Source organism: Typopeltis vanoorti, chromosome 17 (genome assembly GCF_054136105.1).
Source record: "Typopeltis vanoorti isolate ZY-2024b chromosome 17, IOZ_Tvanoo_1.0, whole genome shotgun sequence".
NCBI classification, from domain to species: domain Eukaryota; kingdom Metazoa; phylum Arthropoda; class Arachnida; order Uropygi; family Thelyphonidae; genus Typopeltis; species Typopeltis vanoorti.
Genome location: NC_143565.1, coordinates 85467224 through 85494991, shown reverse-complemented (window position 1 = coordinate 85494991; position 27768 = coordinate 85467224). Strand labels below are relative to the sequence as shown.

Here is a 27768-nt window from a genome sequence, read left to right as displayed (position 1 = left end):
TGCTTTAAACACCATTTCTGCTGTAAATTTTCTATTTAAATTACTTATTATACCAATATGGGTATAAAAATACAAGCCTATTAAACTAATTAGCTAAAAAAAATGACATGGAGGTAAAAATTCATATTAATAAAAGTAATGACATCAAAATTCATATGAAGTAGAAAGAAGGGATGGAGAGAAGAAATTTTACCCGATAAATCTCCTTTAACAGAATTATATATAAACTCACCCACCAATATAAGTCAACAAAGATCAAAAATAATCAATTTTTTTAACTGCCATTACAAGGTCTTACAATAATATCAACTAATCACAAATCAAATATCACCAAATTCAAGGCTGGAATGCGAATTGCTTTCTGATGACGACAGTCTCTCGGGAACTGCATCCAGATCTTGGTGACCCACACGAGTAAGATGCTTAGGAACTGGTTGTTGCAAATCAAAAGGAACACCATTCATTTCTGCTGGTTCTTCACTACTTGGAGAGTCTAAACCATTATCCCAACCAGGTGATGAGGCATGTGATGGTGATAAGCTAAGTGACATTCTCTCCTGTAGAAAATGTTTGTACTCTTGAATAGATTCATTTAATGACCACAACTGACAGAGAAGTGACATATCTAACTGGCGAAGTCCTACCTGTTAAACAAAAACTTCATATCAGAAATACAAGCCTTACTAGTTAGGAAGATCTAACAAGAAACTGTTGACCAGTAAAAATAGAGAACTGCTTTATTTATCACTTAAATTATACGAAATTATGTACATACAGAAACTTTCTGAAATTCAGTTTCATGCTGCTCTTGTAATAATAACAATAATGGAAACAGCAAAACTTATTAGGTGATGGAGCTACCCTTTTCAACCAAAGGCAAATCTACATGCCGGCAAAGGTTGGTCGATTGGTAGAGCTTCTGCTACTAATGGCTCAGTTAAGTAAGTTTGAGCGCGGTTAGAAGTTGGAAGGGGACCAATCGTTCGATGCTGTTGGCACACTCTCCCTCGATGAGTCTTTGGACTCCCTGGAGGTGTCAAATAATAATAGTAATCAAATTCCTGGCGTGTAACCCTCAGGGGTTACAGGATCTTGCCATTGTATTACATGAAAAAGTTACATCGTTATTAACTTCCTACTGACAATTAAAGAACCATGCAGCTTTATTTTCGCAATGTAAATTATATAGAAATAGTGGATATTAAAGATCCAACATTATTTCAAAGCTGAATATATGCAGAAACACCTGACAGCTGTTTTGAACTGACTGGTTCTCTTTGGAGACCAGGTAGAAATCTTGAAAGCAAGAATTCTCATTCAATACCAAAGCAATCTTATGTCAGCGAGTTGTATTTTTCATAAGTAAACTCATCCAAAATGAAACTGTATAGCTTTCTTTCTTTCTTTGATAATTACTATTACATGCTGACAAAAGTTCACTTATGAAAATATAATATTAATAGTGATGCCATCTCTTCACTCCCTTAATCTTTCTCAGAACTTTCATATCTATGGGTTTCCAATCTGATCAAGTGTTTTACTTCTAACCCAGCTCTTAGATTCAAGAGTTAAAATTGGTTTGAACACCATCTTGTATATAGCAGGTTTTGACTAATTTCTCTCTTATTCCAAATAAATTTATTCAGTTAACTTTGTACCATAACAGCTTTGTTAATTCTGTTGTGTAATTCCATATTTAATTTGCCATTTTCACTAAAAAGTGTGCCGAAATGGCTGAAATCTTTTATTGGTTCTAAAGGTTCTCCATTCAGGATGCAGTTGATGTTTTCAATGTTTCTGCCCATTTTCACCATTCAATTTAGTCAGGGAATTGTGCAGACTTGTATTGGATTTATTTAGGAGTATAACATCATCTGCATAAAGTAACTAAGATTAACATATCTGATTTTGATATTAGGTTTAATACAACTTTCCGTCATAATGTGATCCATATGCCGGCCTGGTTGGCCGAGTGGTTAGCATATCTGCTCTCCAGTCAAAAGGCTGAAGGTTCAAATCCCGCAGTGAGCATGGATGTTTGTGATTGTCTGTGAAAATACTAGTGGTGGTCAGTGGTAGATGGCATTGGTGCAGATGATTGAAGGTAGTTGCGGTTGGTGGATTCAGTGGATATACGTAATAATAATAATATGGATAATGAATAACAGTGAAGATAATATGCATCCTTATCTTGCACCTGATTTACATTAAACCATTTTCCCTGTATCTCCTTCAATACTAATTGCTAACTTGCAACTCAAATATAGACTGTGTATTGCTCAATATGTCCCGTTTATTACCCAGTTTTTCCAGATCTACGAAACTAATACAGATCCTTATATTATTCCCATGATTTGTTAACTATTTGTCTTAAATGAAAATATGATCCTGACAAACATGAACCCAGCTTGTTCTTCTCCGAGCTTCCTTCCACAACTTTTCGTAGCCTTTTCTCAAGTATACTTGAATAAATCTTACCAGGAGTACTCAGTAGGGCTCCTCTGCAATTCTCATATTCCGTTTTCTTTTCCTTTTTAAAGATGGGTACTATGACAGCTCTACCCCAATCATTCAGAATTCAATTCTCTGACCAGGCCTTCTGAATTATGCAGCAGGCTGTCATTCCACATTTCAGATTACTGATGGCTTTTTCTACTTCGAGTACTGATGTGTATTCCTGATTGCATTCCTGTTTTCTACCACTATGCTGTCTTTCATTGTATGTTTCATTTAGCAATTTCTCAAAGTAATTACTCCAGATACCTAGAATACCTTCAGTTTTCATGTCACCTTTATCATCTCTGATTCCTTGTACAGCACACTTTCTCCTCCTTTTCTAAGCTTTTTCAATAGACTTCAGAATATTTTGCTGCCTTTCTGATATTTAGTTTCTATGCTTATGTTTAATACAAAATTTAAATTATGTTAAGGATAGTTAAAAGGACATTCCTGATAATGCAATTTCAGAAAGTAGTAATTACAAAATATTTGGCACCAAACTTGAATTGAAAAGTGCAATATGAGAAAGGTGTTGAAGAATGAAACTCAATTTTGTGAATTTAAATATGTGAGATGAATAGCTGAAAATGAAACATGAATATAAACAAGAAAGATGATGAATGGAATGGACTATAGATTTTGAATTTAAAATTATGAAACCTAAAAATTAAAGAATAAAAGGAAAGAAAAATGAGTAAAGTATATACAGGACCATGACAGTGTGCTGACCATTTTGTGGGGGAAAAAAAAAAATCATTATTTAGCTGAACAGCACTAGACTGACTGAGCTTGCCACGTGGTAAATATATTATCTTAAATTGTAGGTGGTTTTGTTATTTTAAATTCAAAATTATTCCATTTTCATCTTCATTTTCTTTGCTCACTGTTTATATTCAATTCAAGTTTCATTTTCAGCTATTCATTGTTTGTATTTAAATCCACACAACTGAGCTTCATTATTCTCAACCTTTCTCATATTGTACGTTTCAATGCCTCAAGTTCAGTGTCAAACATCTTGTCATTCCTACCTTCTGAAATTGCACTACCAGGTATGTCCTTTTAACTACCCTTAATATAATTTAACTTTTATGTTAAATGTAAATTTGCCTATGGTTGAAAAGGGGTAGCTTTATCACCTAATAAATTTTGCTATTTCTATTATTATTATGAAATTACATAAAATTTTCACTTTTAATTAAACAATGAACTAACAAAGAAGCCAGCTTCTGTTATCAGAATTTTTTTAAAAAAAGCAGAAAATGCAGAAGAAGTGATACAGCATTTTATAAATACTGCATTATTTTGTGAAACTTAATTTTATCACTTCAGACATGGCCCCCTTGTCAGCATATCAGTCTGTTTATTTATATTGCAACTACATCAAATTCATGGTTATCATACAGATTAAAACCTTGTATATTATCATTATATAAAACATCATTACAACAAATGACCACGATTATTACTTGCAGCCATTTAACTAAAACTGGTGAAAAAATACTTTGGATGTTACATATCAGAAATTATAAGCCTAACAATAGAGCTAACTTTTATCAACTACTTAGCACTGCAAAGTGCAAAAATAAATGTAAGAAAACTGAAATTTGTCATAAAAACCAAGCATAATATTGATGTAATATATAAATCATCTCTGATCTTCAAAACCTTTTTCCAGTGATCAACCACAGAACTAGTTGCACTAATCATCCCATACTTTTGTTTAGCTACTTTTGCAAAGTGCTTCACTTCCTTACATTTTTTCTGCATTTTCTCAGAGACATATTGGTTTACTTGCAAACTTTAGATATGCTTTCTTCTTTTCCATGACTGCCTCTAGCTTTTTGAGTACCAGAGAGTTCTGATTTTTCTATCTTTGCATACAACTTCACACTTGTGCAATAATAAGAATAATAACTAAAGTATTATTTTTATTATTGCATGAGTATACCCACAGTGAAGATTCATTGTGGGAGAACCAAAATATCCACTTCTTCTTCAATCTTCTGGTTCTGTCCACTGCTGGACGAAGGTCTCCCCATGATTTTCCAGACCATTCAGTTTTCTGCCTCTCCCATCCATCTCACTCCTGCAATTTGTCCCAGTTCATCCCTCCACCTTCTTCTTGGTCTTCCTCTCTGTCTTACTCCATCCAATGGTATCCACTCTGTTGTTTTTCTAGTCCATCTCCCGTCACTGCATCTAGCAATATGGCCAGCCTATCTCCACTTAGCCCGTTTAATGTATTTTACAATATCCATTACACCTGTTTGAGATCTTATCCAGGTATTTGTCTTCCTATCTCTTAATGTTATTTCAGCATACTTCTCTCCATGCGATGTTGTGTTGTTCTCAGTGTTTTTGTTCAAGGCTTCTGTTCAAGTCCATGTTTCTCCTCCGTAAGTTAGGACAGGAAGTATGCACTGGTCGAAAGCTTTCCTTCTTAGACTCATAGGGATGTTACTTGTGAATATTTCTCTCATTTTCCCATAAACCATCCAAGGTGAATTCTTCGTTCAATCTCTTTTCTTTGGCAATCCTCAAAGTATAACAATTGACCCAAACATACATATGAACTAACTTGTTCTATTTCATGGTTTTCAACTTTGACAATTCTATGGTTTATGTATTTATTCATTGTCATTCTTGTTTTTTCTCTATTTATTTTTAATCCAATTACTCTGGAGGCTTCATTTAGCTGATTAAGCCTTTCTTCCAGATTCTTCAAGATTATCTGCTATTAGGAAAATATCATCTGCAAATTTCAGATAATGCAGCCTTTCTCCATTTATGTTTATTACTTTTGTTTCCCAATTAAGGCTTCTAAAAACTTCCTCTAGTGCAGCTGTAAATAATTTTGGAGATATGGTGTTGCCTTGCCAGATGCCTTTTTGGATTGGGAACTTTTCACTGTTTTTATATAATTTAATTACAGAAGTTGCATTATTGTAAATATGTTTTAGTGTTTCAATATATGGTTTCTCAGTTCCATGGGTTTCAAGTGCTTTTAGTGTCAGATGTTTTAACTGAATCAAATGCTTTTTCGTAGTCTATATAGGCCAGACATAAGGGTTTATTTTATTCTATTGATTTTTTAATGAGCTGTCTTGATCTATGAATATGGTCCAAAGTATTGTAATTCTTTCTAAATCCAGCTTGTTCACAGGATTGCATTCCCTCTAGTTTAGATTTTATTCTATTATTTAAATTTTTGTGAAGACTTCATATATGGTGGGGAGTAGGCTTATAGGTCTGTAGTTTTTAATTTCTTCCTTATTGCCCTTCTTAAAAATTAATATTAGAAGTGAAGTGTTCCATTTTTTTGGAATTTTTCTCTGTTTTAGGCATTTATTAAAGAGTTTAGTCAGCTGTCTGATAACAGGGCTTCCTCCCAGTTTTAAGAAGTCTACCATAATTCCATCTTCTCCTGGGGCTTTTCCATTCTTCATTTCCTGCAGTGCCATTTTCACTTCATCTTGTAAGATCTCAGGGGCATCGTGTTCTTCCTCATTCGAGTTATCCATAGATGATTCTTGGATGTCTCGGTCTTTGTTTTCATAGAGTTCAGTATAAAATTCCTCAATTCTTTGGATTATTGCATCTCTATTTTTTATAATTCATATTTAAGAATTTAGGGACGCAAAACACACGTGTTGAAATGATTATTTTACTAATTATTAATAAAATAACACTTGACATTTTGACCCCTGTATTGAGGTCATCATCAGAAGGATACATGCGTATAGGAACCAAGCTATATGCTGTTGCACTCTATAAAGGTAAATTAAATCTACGTTGTTAACTAATCTTTTTCTTAGCCTAACCTCTAGTGATAAAAAAAAATAAATAAATGAAAACTACAATAAACTCTGCTAAAGTCCTCATGTGCCAGGATTCTTCTGGAATTGTACAGTTCAGGGTGCTATTGAATGTTCCGAGAAAAAGAAAAAAAAACTTCGCCAAGTCTTCTTGTATTGAGATTTTCTTTGTGGTTGCTATGAAGGTTGCAGATGGGTCCTCCACATTCTTGGAATGGTTAGACCATCATTTTTATTTAGATTTGGATTATGTTTGAGCATTTCACATGCGTCTTTGAATTTCCTCTCGAACCAGGTTTTGGTGTGGTGTAGGGACTTGATACCTTTCCAATCAATTCTGTGGTATGTTTGAAGTGCGTGGTCAGAAAGGCCGGTTTTTCCAAAATGGAGGTATTTAATACGTCGTTTGTGTTCATACCATACATATGTATGGTACCATATATGTATAGTACGGGGGAAACGGCGAACCATCACAATCAGGAAGGTTCGCCCTGTTTCCCCTATGTTATACGTGCAGTGTATTTTGTAAACCCCTGAGTGGGCTAGGTGTGGCAAAGGATCCTTGGAAGAACTGAGTAGGTGTCTTAATTTTGTCGGAGGTTTAAAGGTGGTTTTGATGTTGTTTGTGTAGTGTTCTGTCTATTTTTTTGGAAATGCCTGTAACATATGGTATGGCAATAGCATTCTTGAAATCTTTTTTTTTTTTAGTGGTCTCTCTAGAGGATCTTGTGAATGGTTTTTTTACTGTATCCATTTTTTATGAAGGTATGGTTGATGATCTCATATTCCAGGTTAAGAAATACGAGATCATCAATTTATTTATGAACAAATAGTTTGAGCTACATGTTTAAGGGTGCTTATGACCCCTAGTTTTTGTGATGGGTGGTGATAAGAAATTTTGTATATGTACTGGCCTGTGTGTGTAAGTTTGTGATAGACTGAGAAAGAGAGACAGCCTGAAGGAAGACGTGTGACGAGTGTGTCTAGGAACGGAAGATAGTTCTTTTTTTTTCTATTTCAATGGTGAATTTAATGCGTTTGTGTTGTTTCTTCAGATGGCTAAGGAATGTATTTAGTGCTTTGCAGCCGTGGGACAATGGTAAAAAAATATCGTCGACATATCGGAGCCAAATTTTGGGTTTTAGGCATGCCGACTCTAGAGCTTCTTGCTCAAAGTCTTCCATATAAAACTTAGCTATTAACATATATTAACAGCCCATTGCTGTACCCTCTTTTTGAAGGCAAAAATAGTTTTGACACATGAAACATCCAGAGCGGAGTACATGGGCAAAGAGGGACGTGATGTCATGTGGAAATATGTTCTGTAAGAGCATCATCGTCATCATCATCAATTCCTACCATTTACCCTCAAGGGGTGTACAGGATAAGATAGTACTACATGAAAAATTTACATCATTACTAACTTCCTATCTACAATTTTCCTCCAAATCAGTCTGTTACTTGTCAAGACTCCAACATTACCAGATCTTATATTTCTATCGTCTAAGGCATTTTGTACTGTATCAATCCACCTATATCTTGGTCTTCCTCTGGGTCGTTTTCCTGTTAACTTGGCAGAGAACACTTGTTTTGCTAATCTTTCCTTGCCCATTCTGTTTACGTGACCATACCACCTGAGATTAGCTCTGCTAATGCATTCCTAGATGCTGACAATGTCAAGTTCTTTCCTAATATCCTCGTTTTTAATATGATATTGCCATTGATGCCATCTGTTCATGCCTCTAATCTTTCTCAGGACTCTCATATCTGCGGTCTCTAGTCTTTGGTCAAGTGTTTTACTTCTGACCCAGATCTCAGATCCGTAAATTAAAACTGGTTTGAACACTGTCTTGTATACAGCTAATTTAGTGTTCCGACTAATTTCTCTCTTATTCCATATGAATTTGCTGGTATGGTAGGAAGTCAATTATTCAATTGACTTCCTACCATACCAGCTTTGTTGATTCTGTTGTCTATTTCCATATTTAATTTACCATCTTCACTAAAAATCGTGCCTAAGTAGCTGAAATGTTTCACTTGTTCCACAGGTTCTCGATTCACAACACAGTTGACATTTTCAATGATTCTGCATATTTTCATTGTCTATGTCTTTTTATTGCTGACCTTCATACCATATCTACTACAACAGTTATTCAATTTAGTCAGAGAATCTTGCAGACTTGTAGCGGATTTATTTAGGAGTATAACATCATCCGCATAAAGCAAAGAGCTGACATTAACATCTCCAATTTTGATATCATGTTTAATACCACTTTGCTTCATAATGTGATCCATATAGATAATGAATAACAGAGGGGATAATGTACATCCTTGTCTCACACCAGGTTTCACATTAAACCATCTTCCTGTACTTCCTTCAATTCTAACTGCAGACTTACAACTCAAATAAAGACTAAGTATTGCTTGATATAATGCCCCATTGACATCATATAACTGTAGCGTATTGAATAGCTTCTCTCTCTCTTGGCACCTTCTCATATGCCTTTTTCAAATCGACAAAACTTAAATATAGATGTTTGTTATATTCCCATGATTTCTCCACTATTTGTCGTAAAGTGAAGATCTGATCCTGACAGCCTCTAGCCTGAATCCAGCTTGTTCTTCACCAAGCTTTTCTTCCACAATTCTTCTCAACCGTTTCTCAAGTATACTTGCATAGATCTTGCCAGGAACACTCAGTAGGGAAATATCTCTGTAATTCTCACATTCAGTTTTATTTTCCTTTTTATATATGGGTACTATGAGAGCTCTACTCCAATCATCAGGAATTCGTCCCTCTGTCTAGGCATTCTGAACTATGCAGTGCAGCCACTGTATGACTTTTATACCTCCATATTTGAGCATTTCTGGTCCAATATCATCTACTCCTGCTGCCTTTCCACATTTCAAGCCTTTGATGGCTTTTTCTACTTGAAGAATGGATATGTATTCCTGACTGTATGACTGCTGAGTGTTTTTTACCACTGTGCTGTCATCACTGCTTGTTTCATTTAGCAAATTTTCAAAGTAATTACTCCATACTTCAAGGATATCTTTTTCTCCTGTTTTCATATCACCTTTATCATCTCTAAGTCCTTTTACAGCACTCTTTCCTCCATTCCTAAGCTTCTTCAACAACTTCCAGAATATTTTGCCACCTTCTTGATATTTATTTTCTATATTCTTGCCAAAGTCCTCCCATGACTTTTGTTTAGCTAGTTTTACACAGTGTTTAGCATTCTTACATACTGCTCAACTTTTATTCGCTTTAAAACTTTCTTACATGTTATTCTTTTCAATATGAAATTCAATTTTATCCTGCTCAAGACTAAATAGTGATAACTTCCAATTTCAAATCCTCTGTACACTCTGGTGTCCTGCACCAGGGAGAAAACATCACTATTAACAATAGCATAGTCAATGAGACTTTTCTTATTCCTTGCCTCTTCTCTCCATGTGAATTTGTGCACTTTTTTATGTTGGAACATGGTGTTAGTAATAACCAATCCATGGCCTGAGCAGAAATCCAACAGATATTTGCCATTATTATTAGCTTTGCTCTTTTCTCTAAATTTTCCCAAAACGTTTTTGTATGCCTGACAATCACTTTCTACTCTGCTATTTAGATCCCCAACAAGGACCAACTTTTCTTCTTTCATTGTGTCAGTAGCTTTCTCTAGAGCATCAAAAAATTCATCCACTTCTACATTAGTAGAACCTTCTGTGGGACCATAGGCACAGATAAGTCTCATTGTCCAGTTCCCCATTCTGATATTTGCCCAAATCAGTCTACTTGACACTGCCTGCCATTCAAGAAGATGAACCTTGTATTTTGTGTTGAATACTATGGCTACTCCTTCTTTTCCTTGATTGTCATTTCCTGAATATAACATTTTGTATTTATTGCTCAGAAATATCTCACCAGTTTTTGTCTTTTTTGTTTCAGTCACCCCTATTATGTCGATCTGGTACTTATCTAATTCCTCAGCTAGCTCCATTTCTTTGCCATTCAGGCTTCTTATGTTGATAGTACCAATCTTTAACTCTGGTGATGTTGAGTTGGGGTGTGTTTTCAGGTTTGTTCCAGTAGCTGACTTTTCGCTGTTCACCCTGGTTCCCTGGCGAAAACAACGGGGGCCCTTGTTTAACCGGGCGACGCCCCAGCCAGCATGAAATTATGTTGTACCATCATTTTTTATTTTGGTTTAACCAATAAGAATACAATTTGGTCGGCTAAATCCCAAATTGCCAGTCCATCCTCGTTCGTTCAGTATCAAAATAGATACCCAACAGGGTGCACCACGAGAAGGCGAGAATTGGACATTAGGTCAGAAGCCCTGGTCGGTTCTCTGCATTCCTTTAAAGGCTATGTGGAAATCTCCTATCAGTTATACAGCTCTGACCGTTAAGCACCCCTCTGTAAGAGTAAAATAGTATCATTGATTGGGACATTAGTGAAAAGGGAAGTTATGTCGAAGCTGACTAATAGATCTTGGTCGTTGAATGTAATATTTTTAATTTTGTTTATGAAATGTTGTGTATTTATGTAGGAAGGGGAATGACTTACCAATTCCTTGAGTGTGGCTGGTAATTCTTTTGGCTAAGGGATAATTCGGGTCGATTCCGTCCACAATCAGACATAGTGGTGCGTCTGTTTTGTGTGCTTTTGGCAGGCCATAAATTCTGGGCGAGGAAGCATACTGAGATATTAATTTTTTAATTGTTTCTTCCGGCCACGCGTTAACGGATTTAATTAATTCAGTTTTCTTTTTGTTGCGCTGCGTGGGGTTGTAATTTACCATTTGGTAGGTGCTGTTGTCCGATACCAAATGGTTCATTTTTTTTTTCTATGTAGGTTGTCCGATCTAAAACAACAGTGGCATTCCTTTATCTGTTTTTGTGATAATAATGTCCTGATTATTTTTTAGGGATTTGAGGGCCAGTTTTTCTGCTTTGTTTAGGTTGCTGCTTAATTTGTTGTTTGAATTTAGTATACAAGCAGTTTCCATCCGTATTTTGTCAGCTAAATTGGCAGGGAAGGGATCTTAAACCTCTCTCGATATGATAAATTATATCAAGGTTGTTTACTGACCTCGGCACAATAGCATAGTTTAAACCTTTCTCCAGCAGCGAGAATTCACCTTGGGTGAGATTGTAGCTTGATTGGTTGATAACCAGGCCGTGGTCCGATGGTGGTTGGTTGCTCAACACAACAAAAAGAAAACAACTGAATTAATTAAATCTGTTAACACGTGGCCAGAAGAAACAATTAAAAAACTAATACCTCCGTATGCCCGCACACCCAGAATTTATGGCCTGCCAAAAGTACACAAAACAGACACACCACCACTACATCTGATTGTGGAAGGAATTGACAGCCAAAATTACCACTTAGCCAAAAAATTAGCAGCCACACTCAAGGAATTGGTAGGTCATTCCCCTTCCTACATAAAAATAAAAAATACACATAACAAAATTAAAAATATTACACTCAACAACTAAGATCTATTAGTCAGCTTTGACGTAACTTCCCTTTTCACTAATGTCTCAATCAATGATACTGTGAGATCTTGAATGGGGGACTCTTTCAACAAAAGAGTCACTCATACAAGATTTAACAGGCACAACACTGAATAAGAACATACTTGTGCTCCTAGCAATCAAACTCATATTATCAGAAAACATGTCATGTTTAACATAGAAAGGGTAACATAGAAAACGAGATAACAAGTCTGAGATTTGAATCTGTTATCTGAACGATGTTATTAAAGCGAAATGTTTGGATTGTGTATAATATTTTAACATTATTATTAAAAAAACTATGTCCTATGGAAGAAAGTAAATATACTGCCAACAAAAGTCCAAAGGTTGTGGTCTAACCACCATCGGTGACGTAATGCCCGAAGCTAGAGTATTCGTAGAAAGCGAACGGGGCACGCGTTCCCCCGAAAGGAGCAGACACCATAAGGCGGCAGAGTGACATCACCTCGTCGGGATGAATAGGGAGGCTCCGGTGAATAAGATTCCAGCATGGAAAGAGGGCACTAAAAAGGGATATAAATACAGTTATGCAGGTCGGGTATGCCCCCGTTTTTTGTTTTCCTGTTCCGGTTTCCCTTGTGCTGACGGCGATGACCAGTATCAACTCTCCCATGGCTGACTAATGCAAGTACAGCAAGGCTATGCACAAGACGACGGCAGATCCCAATGTGGGCCATCGGTAAAACTGTGCTGATGAAAGACAGCAAAGGATCCCCTTTGAAGAAGGTCGAGCTAAGCGATAGCAACCTACGTGATAAGCGAATGTCCAGCAAGAAAGAGTGGCCATTTCGAAACGAGTACGTGACCTCCATGTGGTAGAAGTTTACAGCAGCGGTGATATCCCACAACAAAGGACGGACGAAAGGGTCTCAACGTAAACACTGCAGAGTGGTAAAGTACTGTGACTTTTCTTGCTTTATAATGATAAGATTTTGTGAAAGGAAAGAAATAAGAACCTGGCTGAAAGAAGGAAAAACTTTAATGATAATACATGTTTAGGGAGTCTCTAACCTTATTAGACTAGTAGTCTGAGAACCCAAGTATTATGGTTCCAAAATTATTGTAAAGGGATTGTTAGTTAATAATTCATAAGTTCAGAACTAGAATAATGTCATGTACCATATGTGTACCAAATTGTATGTGAATAATATGCTTATTATTTAGTAGATGAATTGTGTATAAAAGTGAATTGTATGCCTAAAGTGCGAATGCTGTGCGTGTGATTTAGATCATTCCCTTTTAGTATTGCTTTACCAGAGGTAGAATGCTAACCTCGTATAGTATCAAATTTATTGTAATCCTTAAGTCATATAATAAAAATGTTTTCCTATGTAAGCCTGTGTGTGATCTAAGCATGAGACTGACTTCACCAATCATTAAACTTCGGACCTACGTGTAAGGGGAATATACAATAGGCCATGACTGTAAAGTTAAGATATCTATAGCTTCCTAACTTACTTTACAAATTTTGGTGACACTTAATTTCTGGGAAACCTCCCTAGGACAAGAAATTTCTGTCCTTAGGCTCTGGCTGGCGCAGCAAATCAAACAAATTTTGTCAGGGTCTGAAAAGGGGAATGGCCCCCCAGAGAACTAGTTCCAACCAACCATTTTTGGCAGATTTGCACATTCTATTTTGTTTTTCAGTCTTTTATAATGCTGCTTATTTTCCTCTGTTCAAAGTATTTTGCAGCTCTTTTTTCTTCTAAGGTTTCCAAAATTTCCATGGTTATCTACTCATTATTTGCTCTAATAACAGAAAGTGATGACGTAACAATACTATCTTGCTCTTAATGAACATATTTCCACACAACATCACGGCTCTCTTTGCCCACGTACTCCACTCCGGGTATTTCGTGTGGCAAAACAATTATTCCTTCAAAAAGAGGGTACAGCCATGGGCTCATCACTTTTCCCTCCCCAATAGCTAACTTTTATATGGAAGACTTTGAGCAACGAGATCTAGAGTCAGCGTGCCTAAAACCCAAATTTTGGATCAGATATGTCGATGATATTTTCGCCATTTCGCCCCGCCGCCACAAAGCACTAAATACATTCCTTAGTCACCTGAAGAAACAACACAAACGCATCCAATTCACCATTGAAATAGAAAAAAACAACTCTCTTCCGTTCCTAGACACACTCGTCACACATCTTCCATCAGGCTGTCTCTCCTTCTCAGTCTACTGCAAACCTACACACACAACTTATCACCACCCAACACAAAAACTAGGGATCATAAGCACCTTTGAACACAGAGCTCAAACTATCTGTTCAAATGAACAAGCTCTTAACCAGGAATACGAGATCATCAACCACACCTTCATAAAAAATGGATACAGTAAAAAAACCATTCACAAGATCCTCCACAGAGATACCACTAAAAACAAAAAAGATTTCAAGAATGCTATTGCCATACCATATGTTACAGGCATTTCCGAAAAACTAGACAGAACACTACACAAATACAACATCAAAACCACCTTTAAACCCCCGACAAAATTAAGACACCTACTCAGTTCTTCCAAGGATTCTCTGCCACACCTAGCCCACCCAGGGGTTTACAAAATACAATGCACATGTAACATACCATACATAGGGGAAACAGGGCGAACCATCCCAATCAGGAAGGATGAACACAAACGACATATTAAATACCTCCATTCTGAAAAAACCAGCCTTTCTGACCACACACTCCAAACATACCACAGAATTGACTGGAAAGGTACCAAGTCTCCAAACCACACCAAAACCTGGTTCGAGAGGAAATTCAAAGAAGCATGTGAAATGCTCAAACATAATCCAAATCTGAATGAATGTGGAGGATCCATCTCAACCTTCATAGCAACCACAAAGAAAAATCTCAATACAAGACTTGAAGTCCCCCCCCCCCCCGGAACATTCAATAGCAACCTGAACTGTACAAATTCAGAAGAAAATCGTATTATAACAATATGAACTGTACAAGTCCAGAAGAATCTTAGTACATGAAGACTTTAGCAGAGTTTATTGTAGTTTTCATTTATTTATTTTATTTTAGTTTTTTATTTATTTTTTTATCACTACAGGTCAGGCTAAGAAAAATATTAGTTAACAATGTAGATTTAATTTACCTTTATAGAGTGCAACAGCATGTAGCTTGGTTCCTACACATATGTATCCTTCTGATGATGACCTCAATAGAGAGGTCGAAACGTCGTGTTATTTTATTAATAATTAGTAAAATAATAATTTCAACATGTGTGTTTTGTGTTCCTAAATTCTTAAATATCAATGCTGATCACCGTGTAACCTTAAAAGAAAGAGTCTATTTTTTATAAGTTCAAACAATATCTTTTATATTGTATCTCTCCATGTACTCACTGACAGACATGATAAAAGGCAATGAGACTTTTCATATTTATTGCCTCTACTCTCCATGTGAATTTATGCACATTTTTAGGTTGGAACATGTGTTAGTAATAACCATGTCCAAGTCCTGAGCAGAAATCCAACAGGTATATGCCATTATTATTAGCTTTGTTCTTTTTCTCCAAATTTTCCCAAAATATTTTTGAATATCTGACAATTTCTTATTCTGCTATTTAGATCCCCAACAAGGGCCAACTTTTCTTTTTTCATTGTGTTAGTTGCTTTCTCTAGAGCAGTGGTTCTTAACCTTTTCGAAGTAATGGAACACTTTTGATTATAAGAAAAATTTGGGGAAACACCAAAGGCATTATTAGGGTCATAATGCTAACTTCATCTCTTTGTCTATATTAGTAAGTCTTATACACTTTTTAGTTTTTATATTAGTTAATATTGAGAAATCGAGCTCATACTAATACAAGGTAACTAATTGTTCTTCTTCTTGTAATGAAAATTCACAACTCGATGTATCAACTGTGCCAAATGGATTTCATATCCAGTCATAATTGTATGTATTTAAGGAAGGAAAGTAACTTGAAATCTTTTCTTCCAATATTGTTAAATGTTCTGTTATAATGGAAATAATTCCCTCGTCATTTTTATTATAGAGTGAAGGAAACATATATATACTGTATTTTTTTCTGATATGCGGTTTTCGCAGAGAGATACTTTTTTTCAGAAAAGCTGACAATTTGTCAGTGGATGTCAAAATATTTTCATTTTTCCCTTGGATACTTGTATAAACGCTATTTAAGTAATTAAAAAAAGTAAAAAAAAATATACAAGTAATTAAAAATAGCTAAATATGCCATTTTAGCACACCAAATATCATTTTGAAGACATTTTACAAAAGCAACTGTACCTTCATTTTGAAAAAAAGGCCAATAATTCATTTTTAAGTTCTAAAATTCGGAATAGCACTTTACCCCTGGATAACCATCTTATTTCAGTGTGCAAAAGCAAAGATTCGTACTTAGCTTCCATAGATATGCAAAGTTTTTTTTAAAATGCATGCTTTTAAAGGTCTTGACATGATGTAATTTACCATATTTACAACTTGGTCTAGTACAGATTTTAATACTGCCAGTAATGTTTTTAAAACTAAGGATTCTGTGTGCAAAAAACAGTGCATAGATATAATATTTGGGTTTATTTTCTTTGAAAGGGTAACAAATCCTTTAATAGAGCCTACCATTGATCTATAAGTGCTATTCTATTGGTTTAGAAGTCAACACACATAGCAGTCTTCAGTTGTTAGGATCAGAGTAGCCAATTACTCAGAACTGTGTCATGTGACATATTTTGGCAGAACACAAGTGTTCCAGGGAACATCGGTTAAGAACCACTACTTTAGAGCCTCAAAAAATTCCTCCACTTCTACCTCAGTAGAACCTTCTGTGGGACCATAGGCACAAATAAGTCTCATTGTCCAGTTGCCCATTCTGATATTTGCCCACATCACTCTACTTGATATTGCCTGCCATGCAAGAAGATAAGCCTCGTATTTAGTCTTGAATAGTATAGATACTCCTTTTCCTTGATTGTCATTGCCTGAATATAACATTTTGTATTTATCGCTCAGAAAGATCTCACCAGTTTTCGAATTTTTTTTTTTTTTTTTTAAATTTCAGTCGCTCCTATTATGCCAATCTGGTACTTATCCAATTCCTCAGCTAGCTCCATTTCTTTGCCATTCAGGCTTCTCATGGTGATAGTACCGATCTTGAACTCTAGTGGTGTAGAGTCGGGGTGTGGTTCAGGATTTGTTCCAGTAACTGACTTTTCGCTGTTTGCCCTGGTTCCATGGCAAAAACAATGCGGTCTTGTCTGACCAGGTGATGTCCCAGCCAGCATGAAATTCTGTCATATTGTACCATCATTTTATATTGTACTTTAAGCCAATAAGAATACAATTTGGTCAGCTAAATCCTAAATTGCCAGCCCATCCTTGTTCGTTCAGTATCCAGGTAGATACCTGACAGGGTGCACCACGAGAAGGTGAGGACTAGACGTTATGTCAGAAGCCCTGGTGGGTTCTCCGCATTCCTTTACAGACTATGTGGAGATTTCCTCTCAGTTACACAGCTATGACCACTTCCAATTCATCAACTTCTATTCTCGTATCATTTCCTGTCGCACGTCACAGCAATATCCTCACTTGGATAACAAACCTTTGCAAAGTGGTCACTTAATAGCTCAACTATTTGTTTGTACTTTTGTCACATAACTATCATCAGCACTCAATGTTATCTTGTCATAGTCATTCTTCCCTTTAATTGCCCCATAGCAAAAGAATTCCAAGACTTCCTTTGGCATACGTGGCTAATTTCTCATAATGCCTTCCTTACCATGCTCATCATCTTCCTTGCCTGAGCCTTGTATTACTCATGAGCTTGCTAATTACTTTTCTCCTTACACACCCCTCCACAACATTATTTTTTGGAGCTAATGCTTAATGACAATAGTTATCCATTTAACTCCTATCTTATTTATCCTCCTGACCTTGGTTATACAGTCTGATACTGCTTCCTTGAGATACCTCTTGACCATCTTCCATGCACTGCTTGTCTCCTAAACTTATCATAATCACCTATCCAGTAGATTCCACATACACCCATTCTTAACTGAAAATCTCCAAAGAATCATCGCAAGCGCACGAGCAAACCCTGTTCTCTTGCTCAATCACTTTTCCTTCATTTTGCTTTAATTTAGATGCTTATAAAGCTTTATCATATTCAACCCCCTGATATGGAAAAGAGAAAGACTGATAAAGAAAGGAGCATTAATAGAAAGAGAAGAAAAAGTATAATAAGCCCACAGATATGAGACCTTTCAACACTTCTGCGCATGTCAAAATAAGGAGAATCCATTCTGATAATCCCACAATGCGGTAATCAATCCATATTGTGGGACGAGTGTTTATTATTACACGTCGGAAAATTAACTTCTCTTTTATGATCATTGTAGTTTTTAAAGTGGTAACTATTTTGCTTGTATAACAATTGGAAAATTGTAAGTATAAAACACGTGATTTCGCTTGTTGGTGACCAATTCGTACATTGCTTTATTTCTTTCTCCCCTTCAATATGAAATGACTCTTTTTGGCAATCTGCTAATGAAAGTTCTCGCTTCTGTGGTTGGATTATAATTACATTAGAGGAAAAGCTGGAAGTCATTAAGAGACATGAAAGTGGCGCTAGTAATACAATGATTGTGTGAGACCTGGGATAAAGCAAGTCTACAGTTCGGACTATATTAAATAAGAGCAAAGAATACAAAAAACAAGTTGCTATTGCTTCTTTAAGCATGCAGATCACCCAAAATAGAAGCCATTTAATGATTGAGATTGAATGTCTTCTATCACTCTGGATTGAGGATTGTAACCAAAAAAGAATACCTCTTAGTACAAGGAATATTTAGGCAAAAGCTCTCAATATTTTTGCATTATTGAAAGAGACCAAATTTCAAGAGGAAAGTGAAAGCTTTACTACAAGTTTTGGATGGTTTGACTGTTTAAAAATTGAGCTGGATTGCATAATAAGAATAACTGAGGAACCTGCTAGTGATGATAAAGATTTTGTGGCCAAGTTTCCTAAAGAATTGCAAAGGATAATTCAGGAGGCTGATTATGACAATCGTCAAATATGCAATGTCGATGAAACTGGTCTCTTTTGGAAGCGTATACCAACAAAAACTTTCCTAGCTAAAACAGAAGCATCTCAACCAGGATATAAAGTATCTAAAGATTGTCTTACGCTTTTATTAGGAGGCAATGCAGAAGACAACTTTAAACTCAAGCCTATGTTAGTTTATCATGTGAAAAATCCGAGATCTAACATTATTGAAGAAATCAGCACAATTGGAAAAGAACTTGGATTTAATAAACTGGATAATGAAGATGTGAGAAACTTGCTCAATTCCCATTCAGAACAGTTAAGTGAGAATGATCTCCTTCAACAGCATGCATAGGCAAGAAGAGAAGAGAATGTTACGACTAAGAAATTAACTGCAAAAGAACTTGAGTCAGTTTTCAATCACATTGGGCATGCTAAGGAAATTTTGTTTGATGCTGATCCTGATATGGAATGAAGCTTCGAAGTCCACCGAAATCTTGATAAAGCGCATGACAAGATGAAAATGTTGAGCACTATTCAAACATCTTTACTTAATTTTTTTGTAAAAAAGTAGCTCAATGTTTAGACATTAAATAAAAGTTTAAGCAATTGATTTTTATTAATGATTTTTATCCTACAATATAGTTATAATTATGTTTTCAAATTTACGTTAACTGATGGATGAATTATAATTATTCCTATTGTTTATTGTATTCACTTAACGCGATTTCACTTAGTGTGCATTAACTGATGGATTACATAATCACATTAAGCGAGGTTTTCCTGTATTTATATTGGAATATGGTGTTAGTGATAACTACTTCGTGTCCTGAGCAAAATCCTAGCAGGTAGCCCCCCCCCCCAAGTTTTTTTGGCATTTCTATATGCCTGGTTTTTATTTTCATAAGAAATGAACACCAGACATATAGAACAACAAGGAACAGCTTTTCTTTTTTCTCTCAACTGCCTTCTCCAATGACTTGAGCTATTCCTCTTCATGGACCATCTGTGGGAGTAAGCACAAAAGTTTCATTGTCCAATTTTCCATTTTAAAATGTTCCATATGACTACTTGAAATTGCCTGCCAATCAAGAAGTTTATATTCATGTTATAGCAACTCCTTCCTTTTCCTAATCACTGGCAAATAATTCCTATTTGATCCATAAACCCAGCCCCCCTCCCTTCATCGATTTTTCTTACCTTTTCTCATGTACGCATGCATAAATCTTATCTGAACCTCATTGTCAGGATATTTCTCCATAAATCTTGCAAGTTATTTTCCTCACTATAAACTGGTACAAGAACTCTTGAATGATGTCTGTATATTTAAGTCTACAGTTCACCTATGGAAGCTGTTCAACTTAGATTCATTTTAAAACTTACTTACATGCTCTTTTTTTCAATATATTTCAAATACATCTGCTAAAAAAATGCATTTTTAATAGTGGGGTGCTTAAGGATCAAAGCTGTATTTTCAATTCAATTTTATCCTGCTTAAAACTAAGTAGTGACCACTTCCTATTTCAAATTCTCTGTACAGTCTTCTGTCCTGAACTAGTGGGAAAACATTAGTATCAACTATAACAAAGTCAATGACACTTTTCTTATTTCTTGCATCTTCTCTCCATGTGATTTGTACACATTTTTATGTTGAAACATGAAGTTAGTAATAACTAATCCATGTCCTGAACAGAAATCCAGCAAGCATTTACCATTATTATTTGCTTTGCTCTTTTCTCCAAATTTTTCCCAAGCATTTCTAAATATCTGATAATCATTTCCTACTCTGCTGTTTAGATCTCCAACAGGGACCAACTTTTTCTTTGTGCCAGCTGCCTTCTCTAATGCCTCAAAAAATTTCTCCACTTCTTCCTTAGTAAAACCTTCTATGGGACCATAAGCAAGCCTCCTGGTCCAATTCCCAATTCTAATATTTGCTGACACCACTCTACTTGATATTGCATGCCATTTAAGAAGATTATCCTCATATTTAGTGTTGAGTACTACAGCTACTCCCTCTTTTCCCTGTTTGTTATCCTGAATAAAAATTTTGTATGTTGTTGTTTAGAAAGATCTCACCTGTTTTTGTTTCAGTCACACCTATTATGTTGATCTGCTACTTATCAGCTCTGTTAATTCCATTTCTTTTCCATTGATGATTCTAACATTGATAGTATCAATCTTCAACTGCTGATATTGAGTTGAGATGTGTTCTCGGATTTTTTCTAGTAGCTGACTTTGCTCTATTTGCCCTGCATCCCTGACAAAAATGACAGGGGCCTCGTTTAATCTGGTGATGCCCCATGAAATTCTGTCATGTTATACCATCATTTTACATTGTGGTTTAAGTCAAAGAGAATACAATTCGGTCAGCTAAATTCCAAATTGCTAACTCATCCTCATTTGTTCAGTATCTAGGTAAATACCTAACAGGGTGCACCACGAAAAGGTGAGGATTGGATATTATATCAGAACCCCTGGTAAGTTGTCCGCATTCCTTAAAAGGCTACATGAAGGTCTCCTCCCAGTCATACAGCTTTGATCCTTAAGCCCCCACTATTAAAAATGCATTTGCAAGTTTGCAAGTGCAAAGTAATCTATTCTGTTCAGTGTATAAACATTTTTTTTTTTTTTTTTTGCAAAACGTTCTAATTTCATTGGAGCTCCTGTGCATGCAAACTGTTTTTATATGTCTTATTCCTTTGTGTATGTATACTGTAAGCAATAAATTGGGTGGTGTCAACAGCCATCTCCTCCTCTCTACAAAAGAGTGCAGTTATCAAAAAAATTTCATCAGTAATGCCACAGCTTTATGGGTTGCATGTTTAGTTGCTCTTTTGCCGGAGCCATGAGTATGTTTAAATATGATAATGAGTTTATGGAGGAGGGGGAAAGACATATTTGTATAAATGGACCAATAACATTCTTCAAAGAAAGTAAATGCTATGGTATATGAGAACATTATCCACTTTCTTGAGTGTTGGTGCCATAATCCATTGCTGTAAAAATATGCCCCCCTCACCAACCAAACTCAATAAACTTAGTATATATTTTGTATTTTGCATTGGAGAAAACACATTAAAAAGAATGGCCAGTTACAAGAAGTGAGAACTGGAATGACACAAAAACTTTCTTTCTCCCACTCTCTGGCCAGTCATATAATGCTATTAGGAACATATGGATAACCTTATATTAGAAAACACATTTGTGGAAAAAGCTACAGGTACGATATTTGAAACTTGATGAATTCACTTCGATACTGGCAATATATCTCTACAATCCATAATTTCACAAGGTACTTACAACAATTATGACTAGACTGCAAATCATATCCTCCAAATATTAATATTTCATGCTTGCATTTCAGTAGACAATTTCTAAAAATAAGTTGTTTTTTTAATTAAATGTTCATTTATGACTTAAGGATAAAATATACCATATTTTCTAACACAAAAATTACCATTTCTTTTCTAAGTAAGGCTAATTGTGCATCTAGCCTACTTGTTCGACTCACACCTCTCATGTCAGTTGCTGGACTGCCTCGTCCACTACTAAAGCCTTCTCTATCACTTTCTTCTTGTGTACTTCGTTGGAGATTGGATCGCTCTGCCATTCCACGGCTGAGATCTTGCTGAATCATAGTCCGCATAGTATGAAGTCTTTCTAACTCTTTCCACTGGGCACTACTAAAGTTCAGCAAACCACTAAGACTCTTGGGAAGTGGAGGGAGTCCTTGAAGAGAAGCCATTTTGAAGGTGCAAACTAATAGGAATTATTTAAGATCACCTTCAAAAACGATTTTTATACATATATATTTTTTGGATAAAACGTGTTAAGGAATGGCTAGTTCTTAACTGTAAAGGAAAATAAATATAATAAAGTTCCAAAAAAATAAGCATACGATAATTAGATTTAGAGAAATATCCTTAAACAGCATGAAATAAATTATCACAATGCATGTGAAAGAAATATCTGATTATTATACATATACCTCAAATATCAGCTCCTTTTTAATATAGTAGTTAATCATATATAAATAAATAAAATATATAAACCATTGTAAACTAATTGTCATTTTCATATGGTGAAGAGAATTCAAAAATCTTCAGATGTGTGACAGAGAGAGACAACAAAATGACCAAGAATTAACTGAGGATTTAAGAGTCTTGTAAATAAATGGTACTTTACTACACCTGGTCTAGTGATAAATACTGTTACAACAGCACATAACTTTAATCTATCAGTAAATCATTTACAGCTTTCAGTGCATACAAACCACATATATAATGTGCATATAGCAGTACCCAATGTTCAAAATATCCCCTTGTCTTCATGCATACCTGAAGTCTGTGAGGCCACATATCAATAGCAGCATGCACAACATCAAACAGAAACGCTGCCACTGCTCGTTCCAAATCCAACTTCAAGCTGGTAGTGCTAGGATATCATTTCTTGCAGGCTACTCTCAAGCTCCGACCACAATTTGAAATCAAACAGATTCAGATCAGGACTTCCAGACAGTCATTGAGATGATATGTGGTTGGACACATTCACCTCAAACCACTGTTATGTGGTACTTGCCTTGTGTACAGGGGCTGAGTCCTGCTGGAGGGTCCACTGCCTACAGTGAAACAATGTGTTGTTCAGAGACCATACCAGAGATTCCAGAACAATGTCTTGATACACACTGCCAGTAGTTTTGACCTATTTCTCACAGAAATGCAACCTGGATATCTTCTGATACATCTGCATCCCCCACTAAACCATCACTGATGTGGGAGTGATGACCCCTCTGAATCCTAGATGTTATGCAACTATCCAGAGCATATACTTCTTGTGTACTTTGTTGTGTACTGTATGAATACCAATCGTTTTGACAGTTAAATGACTCTTCAATGATGAAAATCTCATCTGTAAAGAGGCTATATCTCTGTGTCTGTTGTTTGCATACCGCTGGAGAAGTGCCTTTGATTTTATCACCCTTTGCAACATAAATTGTGATGTTAGGAGCATCCAGTAGAACAAATATAAGCTCCCTTCCCCAGGTCATCAGTTAGTACATGTGACATCATTCTCTGCAAAACGTTCATCTCTCATGGCATCACTTTCTGCATTGTCACAGGATTATGGTGAGGTGTACCTTCAAAGCCATCACAAGGTGTTGAGTCCTAACGCAGTGTGGTCAACCTGTTCGTCAGCAGTATGATATGTTTTCTATATTGTTATAATGGTTAATAGTCCGAGACACAAACATCCTACTAATCACGTGTGTTTTTAGCATGTTAAAAATAACAGGTGGCTACATTCCAACCTTGTGAAGCACTATTACAGCTACACAGTTCTCATAATCTCCACAATGCATATTAACCTGTACAGTTAGAAAACTCTCTCTACTGATAAACACGAAAATATTGGCTGCACACAGCACCACTAATGGAACTGGGATTGTGTGGAATCCCAGTTTCCATATTCCACAAAATTGTGGAATTCCACAATTTTGTGGAATATTAATTTGTGTGTCAATTTGGGAAAGTTGCTGTTCTCAGAGAAGCAGGGTGTGTTAGGTGAGGAAGAGTAGAATCAATAAGGTAGAAGAAAAACAGAGATGGTCTTGAGCAAGGACTGTACCTTGAGTAACAGGGCAGTTGTGTATTATATCAAAGGTAATGGAGAACAATGGGAATAAGAGTAATAGAAATATACTGCTTGCTCTATACACATGAATGCTAAGAATATTAGAGGAAAGGATGTTCATAGTGCATGTGGGGGGGAATATATTCAATTATCTGGAGGAAGCAATATCACACTGTATATGGTCAGGAGCTATATGGATGAGTAATATCATTAAGTAAAAGCTGCAAAAAAAAGAAAAGAAAATGTTGTGGAAGGTATATAAGTAGAAAGGTGACCAGCTAATGGAACAGACAAGAAGGAAATCCCAGAGTTTTTTCATTATGTAAATTTCATAATGGTAGAGAAGTAATTCTAACAGAGGCAGATAAAATTGTTGAGCTACTAAGTGACCACTTTACAAAGGTATATCATTCAAGTGAAAATATTGCTATGGCAGAGCGACAGGGACTGATGTGAAAACAGAAGTTGATGAATTGGAGATACTTAGGATATTGCAGAATCTAAATGCAAACACAGCTGTATGAATGGATGGGATATTGGCTTGTGTTTTCAGAGAATGAATCATTATCTCAGGAACAATGGGAAAAGTTGGTCAAAAAGAGAATTCAGGAATGCATGGATAAGAATATGATATTCTATGAGGGACAGTGTGGCTTTGTGAAGGGTCAGTCATGCCTTAGTAATCTATTAACTTTTTATAGTGATGGCTGAGTTGGATAAAGGGAATGGCTACACTTTGCATAAAAAATATGAAGGGAAAAAAAGGAAAAGTTCTGTAAATTTTTCTATTACAAACTGCACTGAAAGACTTAGCATACTTTTCCTTCCTGCCTCAAGCAACTTAGATGCAAAAATAACAATATGCTATATAGAAATCATTATAGATCAGAAAGATTATTTTTAAAGTCAACAATGGCTATGAATCATCCTCCTAACCTTAACAAGTACGGCTGTATTAATTTGCCAAATATTTGAGAAACTTATCCTAAGATTAACTCCTACACTGTAATGCTTCTTTTTTACCACATTAGAGGGCACTACATTAGGACATTAGATCTTTTGTCAATTACAATTTGAATAGTTTCACTTACTCATTTCCTGTGTAAACTGTAACATGTTGTTTGCTTGAAGATGCTGGTTTGAAATCCAGTGAAACATATGCCAGTTAATAAACATCTTTTTATAATTTAATTTGTTTGGTGTTGTAATACTATTAAAATAAGTTATGATGTCTCTAAAATGAGAAAAAACATAATTCAGAAAGTCTCAATTCACAATGAACTACTTTTTTTTTTTCATAAAAAATGTGAAAAAAAAAGGGGAAAAGTTCAGTAAACTTTTCTAATACAAACTGCATTGAAAGACTTGGCATACTTTTCCTTCATGCCTGAAGCAACCTAGTTAGTATCTTGATATTTATACATACACACACATTTTTCATTTATAATGATAATAAATTTAGTTTAATCCTTTATCCAAGTGTGAGCACACAAAGTTTGTGCCTGAAAGTATCTTCAGGACTGGGGTAAGGTAATACAACACCAGGCAACTCATTGCAAAGGTGGAGCAAGCTTACATCACTCCTATCTCCCATAATGCAAAACACATCTCCTTGCGGATATGTATAATGTTATGCATTAAGGGAAGGGCCACTACCCAGACTAGTTTCGACCTTTATTGAGGTCTCTTCAACACCAGGCAACTCGTTAACGAGTTGCCCAGTGTTGTACTACCTTACCCCAGTCCTGAAGATACTTTCAGGCGCAAACTTTGTTTGCTCACACTTGGATAAAGGATTAAACTAAATTTATTATAGTCTAACCAAGTGAAAAATAAACTTTCAACATCTTTCTCTAAATCCATAGTAATTTAATAAAAAAGGTGGCACACCTTCTGGCAACACCTATAGGTAGAGATGACCTTACTATTGCTTCTGCCTGGTATCTCCACATCTGGGCCTGGCTCCCACTGAAGAGACCTCAATAAAGGTCGAAATTAGTCTGGGTAGTGGCCCTTCCCTTAATGCATAACATTATACATATCTGCAAGGAGATGTGTTTTGCATTATGGGAGATACTGAGATAGGAATGATGTAAGCTTGCTCCACCTTTGCAACGAGTTGCCCGATGTTGTACTACCTTACCCCAGTCCTGAAGATACTTTCAGGCCTGTTTGCTCACACACTTGGATAAAGAATTAAACTAAATTTATTATAGTCTAACCAAGTGAAAAATAAACTTTCAACATTTAGAATGATATATGAAATTATGATGAGCAAGCTCAGTCTGAATTTTAAAATGTGCACGAGATTTTTAAAATAAGGTTGAAATACGAAATATTTGGTAACTAGCACAGGAAGCATCACAAGGAAAAACATGTGGACAAAAGAATAATAAAACAATTTTTCAAGATTTTGTTCTCAATATGAAATCATAGATACCTATATAATAATAAACAGACTGGCTAGATAGATTGGAGACTGGTTATGTGAACAATACCAGCAAGTTTGTGTAAGATGTATATAACAAGTTGTATATGACTAATGTGCCCTAGGGCACAGTACTAGTGTGCCTCAGTTCTTGGGCACCTGCTGTTTAACATATTTGTTACTGGTATTTCATGTGAACGAAATGGTAAAATTCAGCTGTTTCTGATTATGCAAAATGGAGAATTATAAGAAGCAGTGCTGATGTTAAATTGCTTCTGGAAGATTTGAATAATTTTTGATTGGACAAATAAAATCCTCTCACGACCGTAAATGCATAGATGCATTTAAGGTCGTGAGAGGATTTTATCAGATTAATACAGAGGGAATTATAAGAAGGGTAAAAGGTAAGAGAGGAAGACAAGAGGCCATCCTTGTAAGTTGTGTAAGGAACAAATTTTTTTATGTGAAGAATCACGGCTGAATGAACACATTACCATTATTCATTGCGAATGCAGAGAAGAATTTTAAGGTTCAATATAATAAACTATATTGATGGTTGAGTGAATCTTCCATGATGAGCCTGCTGACCTCATGGAGGTTGTGTGATAATAATCTAAGATAATATGAACATCATTTTATGGGACTGGCTACTTAAAATTCAAAGCTAGATAAAATGGAAGGGGGGGAGACTTCCATCTAGCCTCTAAAGAACATGAACAAGGTTTCTGGCTCAATGCTCACATGAATAATTAATGAACAAGGATGAGCTAGCTATTTAGATCTTGGCTAACCAGATAGTATCCTATACTAACTTAAATCAAAACAAAAA

The 27768-nt window shown here is 35.7% G+C and overlaps 1 protein-coding gene across 1 annotated transcript in view; it reads right to left on the bottom strand.

The window, feature by feature from the left end:
• Nucleotides 1–221: 221 nt before the first annotated feature.
• LOC150097591 (protein FAM89A-like) overlaps nt 222–27768 on the bottom strand; it is a 40228-nt gene continuing 12681 nt past the window's right edge. Inside the window, exons 2-3 of the mRNA XM_090407461.1 lie at nt 22338–22731; nt 222–644 (exon numbers count right to left, since the gene is read on the bottom strand). Coding sequence (XP_090263587.1) covers nt 321–644; nt 22338–22625 — 612 coding nt within the window. The 5' untranslated portion in view covers nt 22626–22731 and the 3' untranslated portion in view covers nt 222–320. The remainder of the gene's footprint in view (nt 645–22337; nt 22732–27768) is intronic.